Genomic DNA, 9,239 nt, shown 5'->3' on the forward strand with positions numbered 1-9,239 from the left:
TCAGTGTTAAAATATATATTTTTGCCAGCTAAGTTCTCTCAAAACAATACTTTTGTGGTGGTAAAATATTAATGATGCTATAGTATATTTTTATCATTATTCATATATAACATTTAGAGCCTAGTTTTTTTAAGCAAAACTATGATATTGTAAGGTTACACAAGTTCATATTCACTCAGTGTTTACTCTCTTGCATGAAAAAATAACCATTAAAAGCAAGCCAGGAGATTAATGGAATAACTGTGGTGGGAGTATTCGGCAAGACGGAAACAGAGGAGCACCTGCAATGAGATCTTTGGTACTGTATAAAAAGTGTGATTGTTAGATGTTCTGCAGGCATCTCAGCTCGGTGTCTGGATCAACAAACGGACATTTTGACATCTGGAAGTTATTAACATGAGTTTTTTTTCTTTGGATAACAATGCATATGTTTATATTGCTTGTAATTATTATGCAAAATCAAAACAAAATGTAATAATATGCTCTGCATATCAGTTATAGGGCAAGTAAAGTGAATGTGAATGAATATTGATCGCTCTTTGCTTTATTAACAATGTTGAGAGCAGATAACATAATTTAAAACAAGAAGAAAGCTAATACCTTTCATGTGGATATTTACATTGCTTAGAGGTAGGTGATAAGCGGTGGGCGGAGGATGTGTCTTAAGACAGCCCCTTCTTTTGTCATGCCCTGGCATTTCACAGCATGTGCGTGTCTCGCAGCTTCAGAAGATTGCGAAGCGACTCGAGTCTCATCCGCGCTCCTTAAACTTTAATGGCTGTAATGGATGCGCGTTTTGCAAGTTTAATGCGTTAAAACCAAGAGTTTCCGGGATTCTCATGCGGATTAAATCTTTGTTTTGAACAGGAGAAGTTTAGAGAGCTAAAGTGGACACGATGCGGAGATGCATTGTAAATTGTGAGTAGCCTACTGAACTATACGGAGTTAAGAATATTAAAACTTAACTGTGACTTAGAGAGGATGCGCAAAATAATTCCTAGTATGTGTTGTTTTTAGTGCGCTGCGCAAATTTATTGCATCGTTGATCATGCATTTTTTACATTGCCCATCCATTTCACTTTTGCACGTTGATACTATGCTACTAAATGCTACTAGCGCATACTTTAATCACCAGTAAGTTATTCTATAAGTAGTAGGTTATGTGTTTATTAGATGCAAACGGCCAAAGATTTTGTGGGGGCCCAGAAAACCAAGTGGCGCCCTGTGTCAGCGTTGTCCGTCGCATGAATGAACCGCAGTAAAATTTAATTACTTATTAATTAAATGAGCTGAGAAATATGACAATGTTGTAACCGTCTCTTGTGTTCCGTATTTTTAATCTGCTATTTAGAACAAACGAAACAATGATAATTCACTCAAACTCATTCCGAATTGTTTAGGAGTAACGGGATGGGAAAAGTGAAAGTAAAGAGCACCACCTACAGTTTGTTGAAACCAAACCTGCAAATACATCAGTAAGCGATGAAAAAAGTTCCTTATTAATGTGAATCTTGTAGCTACTGCAGGTAAAGACAGTACCATGCTATTTTGGACGCATAGGCTACTCAAGAAAGGAGTAATGGCTGGTAAAAATCCTGCTTTACCATCACAGCAATAAATTACATTTTAAAATATATTCAAACATAATTAGTTTTTTTATCATCATAATAGGCCCCCCTAAAATATTGGTGCTACTTATTCATTAGCTTCTAATAGGCTACTTGGTGTTACTTGTCACCATATACTTGGTAGTAATTAAAAAATAAGTCCTTATTTTATTAATTCAAATAAATGAAGGAATACAGGTTAAAACAGGCTGTTTTGCAATAATTGCTAAAATGCAGTTGAGATGAGAATGTTTGTAGTCTCTGCATATATCATGGAATTAAAAAGGTTTCTTTTATGTGCTTTCACTTCCACATGACATAAGTACAGAAGCCTCATATTGCACTAAAAATGAACACTGAACTATAGACAGCTCAATACAGGAATAACTGTGAACAACAGCTGTAAAGGGGCACAAAGTAACAAGGTTATTTTAACCATTTTATTACCAATAAGATTAAATGCATGAAAAAATAAGTAAAATAAGATCTGCGTATAGAATCTTGGCACCAAAGCAATGAACGAAAGGACCCCTTGATACAGAGCAGAAAGTGTAGCACTCATGATAACTAAACGCTGTTTATACCCTTGTTCTAATCAGATAATATAAGGGTCATGCATCGTCATGCATCTCGTGACTGGGTCAACTTGACCTATCAATGCTGCATCTGATAGATTGTTGTGGTTATGATGCATTCAGGGAGAATATCAAATAAGAAAACATGCCACAAAAACCTATGAAGAGATATAATATATAACATCACAGAAGTTAACACTAATAAATTCACGCAATAACCCAGAAGTATTAGTTAAACTATTAAAGAGGATTAGACAAAGTAAAAACATGAACAAAATGTAAACGTAAATGATTTATATAACTTAATATATAAATGTTGAATATGAATTTAAAATAAAAATGAACAAATCAGTAATATTAATAAAGGAAAATAAAAGTATGGAAATGAACAATGAACATTGGAATTTTGGATACGCCATAATGTCATCATTACGCAAAAATAATGACATTCTTATTCATATACATCTCTGCAAATTACTCTTGGACACTTCATCCTCAGTTAAGACTCAGTAATTGATTCTGCTATTTTCTTGTTTATCACTATGAAGCTGTTTTGACACAATCTGTATTGTATAAAGCACTATAGAAATAAATGTGACTTGATTTGACTTCAGTGTTCTTTCTTCGATTTTCAAGTGTTATATGACCTAATTTCTGTATTTTTTATTTTTTTTAGAACTCTTTATTGAATAACTCAGCATAAGAGCAACAGCAGCAGCCACTGAGGAGCCTTTACCATGCAGGGATACACATGGAGTTCAAATCAGCGTCCTTCCCAAAGGTACCAAGATCGGTCTCCACCACAATACCAAAAACGGTCTCCACCTCAGTACCAAGAACGGTCTCCACCTCAGTACCAAGAACGATCTCCACCTCAGTGCCAAGAACGGTCTCCACCTAATTACCATGCTGTCAGGAATGACCAACCCAGTGCGTTCCAGGTACAGCTCATCCCACAACGGCAAACCACATTGCAGACAAGATATTCCAATGGACAAGAGGCTGCAAATCAGTGGAACGCTTGCTCAGGCAGTGCGGACTCTTCTACTTTTCAACAAAAAAATGGATTAGCAAAAATGGAATCAAATGGATATGATTGGTTGAAACGGACAAACCAGATCCATCCCCAGCACCCATTTGCAGCCACCCACATACAGCAAAACTACCCATCTGACAACCCCAACGCATATAGGTATGCCCAATTCGCGCAATGGCATGATTCCTCCCCACAGAACTACAGAAACACAGGCTATAATCAAGCTCCAATGTATTGGTCTCCACAGTCAGGCCATGGCAGCTCTGTAGGTAACAGCAAGGGTTGGAGTTCCCACATTTCCAACAAAGGCAGCTCTTGTTCCATCAACAATCAGCAACAATTTCAAGCTCCTAGAATGGCTGCTCATCAACACCATCAACAACAACAAGAGTTCTCTAGACAATATTCAGGCCAAAAACAAAGATGCCACACACAATCCTCTTCTCGGGCCTCCCAAAAAATTCCTAACAGTCAAGCTCAGATCAGAACTGAGGCCAATCGTGCCTCATGCAACTTCACGACACCACCTTCTGGAGCACAGTGCAACATTTCATTGCCTTCCAATAATTTAAACCAAAGTCCTGTTGGCCAGAACCGGCCAGAATTTGGGTCAAACGCAAGTCCAGATGTATCGGCGACCCAACCTCAGAATAATCAAAATGCTGGACATCAGTCTCAGGGCACAAACAATTGGACATGTAACGTTAATCAGACCTCTCAAACGACACAGACCAGTAAACCCCAGCTTCAGCCCCACTCTAAAACTTTTAACTTGTCATCTTATGCTGACTCAATAATATATAGATTACTGTGTTCAAAAGATAATGAACAATCAGATGAAAGAACTGCACATCAGAACACTCGTCCAGACCATTCGGAGGTTTGTGCATCCAAAAGGACTGACACTCACTCAAAGGAACCTTTTTCTGAACCAAGAGCACAGTGTACAGTTGAACCACCCAGCAAAAGAATAAAGTATGCTGTGATTCAGAGAGACTGTTGGAACAAAGTAACAATAGTGTCCAAAGACAAAAGTGATTTTGGGGTGAAATCTGCCAAAACTGTAACCCATCAAACAAGTAGCAATGAGAACAGACGTGAAGGAACGAACCAACACAACATACAGTACAGTATGGACCCAGCAGACTGTTTTGAAGTGGTCTTTGCACTACAGAAAGCAGCTCAGCAAAGTCACAAGGCCATAGCCATCGTTCCACCCATTTCCCAGCAGATCTCAAACGCTGCACCAACGGCTGATACCAGCCCAAAAAAAGCTGAAAGCCCACCGTTAAAGATTGATTGCGTTTGGTCACTTGTTGAAGAGTCTAATGAACAAACAACTGAAAATGACAAACTGTCTGAATCCTCCTCACAAATGGCTCCACCAGACAACAAAAGCCTTGAAAACACAACTGACAGCAACATTGCAGACCCCGATGCATGCTCTGCTGCTAGCCCAGTTGAATGTCAAAATGATGTGCAGCAAAGTGACTGTGATTTAAGTGATCCTTCATTTGACTTGTCCAGTGTGCCAGTGATTGAGCACACACTGGAGAAACTGATGGACTTAGCAAAGTCTTTAGAGATGACAGAGTCATCGGCCAGATATCCTGAGAATTCTGAGAGCGTTTTAGAAAGGATCTTGAAACTCTACTGGAATGGGACAGCTTCCAATATGTTGGAGCCTTTGAAATCATTTGGAGAGGTACTGCACTTATCCATAATACAAGCAAAGGATTACGGGTCTGTGGTATTTAAAAGCATCGAAACTGAAAACCTGAAGAAGCTAGCTCATTGTGACATTCTCAAAAATGAAATGTATTCATCGTCAGAGGAGTTCAGGTCTTCTTGGTTAAATGTTGATGGACAGCCAGCTGATATTGAAAAGGTGCTTTCAGAGCCACCATTAGATGATGCAACTGTGTTCAAGGCAACATCACAGACTTTTTCAGATAACACCGTTGTCGCTTCAGTTAGTTTAGGTGTGAATTCCCTCACAGACGTGCCTGAGGTTTCATCCGAGGAGAAAAGTGTGAATCCACACACATGCAGTCCAACAGATCTTTCCATAGAAAAGGCAGGAAATGACAGTGAGGAAGTGACTGCGGAAAACAATGGGCATTCATATGTAGTGCTCGGAAAAGAAAGAGAGAAAGAGACATTCAAGAAGCAAGAGGACATCAATCAAAACCAAAATTTTAACACAGAACCCTGTGACATGTCACCTTTAGCTGAAAGATCTCCAGAGAAACTTGCAGACCTCAGCAATGCAAAAGAAGTATTCAGACAAGATCACGAGCAAACACCTGATAATGTATCAAATTCACCGTCTCTCAGCCCTGGAGACAGTGTTTCAGATGGTGTAAAAAACTCTGACGTGTCTTTCTCTACTGAGACTCATTGTACCTCCATAGATACATGGCAGGTAGAAGATATTTCTGATGATGAAAATCCAGGCAATAAAGAGGCTCTGAATAACTCCTCAGACACTTGGCTGGTAGAAGATATTTCCGATGATGAAAATCCAGTCAGTAAAGAAGCTCTGAATAACTCCTCAGAAACCTGGCTGGTAGAGGATATTTCTGCTGAAGAAAATTCTGGAAATAAGGAGGTTCTTCTTAATTCCTCAAACATCTGGCAGGTGGAAGTAATTTCTGATAATGAGAATCCAGACAATATGGACACTCCTAGTAACTCCTCAGACAAATGTGTGGTGGAAGATGAAAATTCAAGCAACGATTCCTTGTTTATGGGAATCACGGTGCTATCATCAGAAGATGCTAAAACATTTTTCCAACAGTTTGAAAAGGAACCTGAATGTAACATCAAAACCAAATCTCAATCCAACTTTGAGCACCCAGATCTTATAGTGTGCTTTGATGCACATAACCAGAAGTACAACAAAGCAAATACTTGCTCTCTCTGTGGTAAAGAAATTGCAAAATCAAGTTTCACTAATGTGACAAAGACTGATCTTTTTTGCCAAGAGTGTTGGGAACAGGCACCACTTTTTGAGCTAGAAGAGGAGCCAAATGAGACCAATCTTCCGGGCTCTGCTGCTAAACCCCAAAAATTTGGTCAAAATTATAGTCTGCCATGTCTTAAGTTGGAAGTCAATGAGCCAAATTTGGCTTCAACAAAGGAATGCATTGTGTATGAAGGGCTGAAAGGACAAAAAAGTGATTGTCTGGTCAAATCAAAACTGGAAGAAAATTGTCGTCCACCATCTCATAAAACAGAAGGCAAGGAGTCAACTGTTGCATCAAATGTTGAATGCATTGCGTATGACGGACTGGCAGGACAAAAGAGTGCCTTTTTGGTAAAATCAGAACAGGGACACAATTGTAGTCTGCTATCTGTTGAACTAAAAGACAAGAAGCCAAATGTTGCTCTACCGGAGACATGCGTTGCAGAAGAAGAACTGAAATCTCTTAAACTAGAAATCAAGGAGCCAACTGTTGCTTCAACAAAGGAATGCATTGCAGGACAAGGACAAAAAAGTGACAGTATGATACAGTCAGAACTGAGACAAAATTGTAGTCAGCCATCTATTAAACTACAAGTCGAGATGCCAAAAATTTCTTCTCCAGAAAAATGCATTGCTGATGAAGGACTGAGAAGCCCAAAAAGAAACAGTATGGCAAAATCAGAAATGGGACAAAATCGTAGTTCACCATCTTTTGAACTGAAAGTCAAGGAGGCAAACTTTGTTTTACCAAAGACATGCATTGCAGATGAAGGACAGATAGGTAAAAAAAGTGACTGTATGGGAGAATCAGAACTGGGACAAAATCATAGCCCACAATGTCTTAAACTAGAGGTCAAGGAGCCAACTGTTGCTTCAGCAGAGGACTGCATAGCAGATGAAGGACTGACAGGGCCAAAAAGTGACAGTATGGTCAAATCAGTGACTAAGACAGTGTCTGAAATTCAAGGGTCAGCTGAGAGGGAGCTAACCAAGATTCAACCAAATAAGAAGAAAAATGAAAAAATTGAGAAAATTAGAGTACCCAAGCCCCAATCTCTCACGCAATGCAGAAAAGCATTTCCAAAGAAAACTGCGTTTTCTAAGCATAAGATCAAATCTGGTAGCACTAGTACTGGTTCTGATGATTCTGTGCTTTTCGCTCCAGATATTGTGGTTAAAATGAACCGGCCACAAAAGAAAAAACTCCCTGGTGTATCTGCAAACAAACGCCGTAGTGGTGAGAGTCAGAACTGCAGTAAGGTGAAAAAATTCAAAGAACACAGGCAACAAAGACGAAATAATCCTAACAGAACCTCAATGAACCATAGAGAAAACCTGCAGAAAGTGTCCGGTCAATCAAATGACACACCATCCCAGGGGTCAGAAACGACGCCAGAGCTGCATGGTATTTTGTCTGTGAATAAAATAAAAAGAACCGAGCCAAAGAAAGTGAGATTTGACTTATATGGGTCCAAAACAGAAAAAGACTATTCCCCAGAACGGCGTTTTTCCGCTCCTGCTACCTTAACTGTCTCTGATTGCAAAGACTATACTGATGTGGTTTCTGCTAAACAAAAAGTTCTCAACCAGTGGAGTAGCACCTTTATACCACAAACAAAGAAGACTTGTCCTCCCAGGTCACCACAGGGGGGATCACCACAGAAGAAAAAAACACAGAAACCTCAGGACCTCTTAAAGTCAAATATGAGTGCATTAAAAAGCCATTTGACTCACAGAGCCAAGCTATTATTTAGTAGTGACAGAAAACCATTTTTTCATCAAAACCTTAGGAAAACACTAAGCAGCTAACCTGTGTCGAATTTGCTTAATTATTGCTTTTATTATGTTTACTTAAATATGTTTACACATAACAGCTGTAGCTGTAGTGTTCTGTTGATGACTGAAAACATGAATGTTTTTTTTATTATTGAGCTAAATAAAGTTTATTTTTAGAGCATTATTGTTTGACGTATGCTACACTGTGTGACTGAATCATGTCTTTGAGTGCAGTCATTTTGCAATGTTACTTTGTATAGATTTTTTTACTATGCTTCTGAATGTTGTTGCATTTTTTTTATTATTTTTTTTACTATTTCAATTACTTCTGAATGTTGTTGCATAATGTAAAATATAAATATATATATATTGTATTTACAAATACACGACTGGAAAGCTTACTGGCAAGGCATTGTGTCACTTGATACATTTTGTAAATAACTTGTTCTGATTGTGTTTCAAGCTTTCATAAAACATTCACCACAAGTTCAAGTCCCTTTAATCACTTTATCACACAATTATGATGTGTAAGATTATTCACTTAATAATTATTTTTTTTATTTTTTTACAGTACAGATTGGTGTAGAAAAATGCATGCAAAAGTGGTTTTATATAGTGGTGTCATTGAAATACAATAGAAAAACGGCTATTTTTAATTTTAATAATATTTCACACCTATTGTTATTTCTTTCATTTGTAAGGTATTCTCATTAAAGACTTCTATGAATGAACACACAGGAAGTCATGTGGTGTGCCTTTTTTAATCAGTGATCGGGATAGGCCAATCACATTCGTTGATTTAGGATCAGGATGTAACTCGTTTGATTGAGAGTTCGAAGGTGAACATCTCCGTGTGGAAGTCAGTTAATGATAATTACAATTCTTTTCAAAGGATTCTATGTATGCCTCTTGGTGGAAGACAATTCCTGCTCAATGATTCAACTGTGATGAGGTATAGAAAGACATCTTTCTTCTTTTCAATGAAAAATTAGTGTTCAAAGAAGCCATAATATTATACGACCTTACAAGGCATGGGCATGCCTGTCTAGTTCACAGGTGTTTTTAATTTGTCTCATACATGTTTAGACCTCATTCACGTTTCATAGAGAAAGCACAACTTATCCTGGACCTGTTTATTTATTCCTGGTGGTTTTTCTTGAAGCATTGCATGTAACCAGAGACATTTAAAGGTGATAAAGTGGCCGGAGTCAGTTTCTTCCTTATCCACTATAGTGCAATTAATCACTTCTTGCTGCATAATTATGCACTTATGTAAG

At 38.2% G+C, this 9,239-nt stretch overlaps 1 protein-coding gene across 1 annotated transcript; it reads left to right on the top strand.

Moving 5' to 3' along the window:
- The first annotated feature begins 700 nt into the window (after window positions 1-700).
- LOC306858346 (uncharacterized protein) lies at window positions 701-8,690 on the top strand. Its single transcript, XM_079398845.1, has 2 exons — window positions 701-918; window positions 2,859-8,690. The coding sequence occupies exon 2, from the start codon at window positions 2,920-2,922 to the stop codon at window positions 7,993-7,995; it is 5,076 nt and encodes a 1,691-aa protein (XP_079254971.1). The 5' UTR covers window positions 701-918; window positions 2,859-2,919; the 3' UTR covers window positions 7,996-8,690.
- The last annotated feature ends 549 nt before the right edge of the window (window positions 8,691-9,239 follow it).

Source organism: Barbus barbus, assembly GCF_936440315.1.
Source record: "Barbus barbus genome assembly, chromosome: 39".
Taxonomy (NCBI): domain Eukaryota; kingdom Metazoa; phylum Chordata; class Actinopteri; order Cypriniformes; family Cyprinidae; genus Barbus; species Barbus barbus.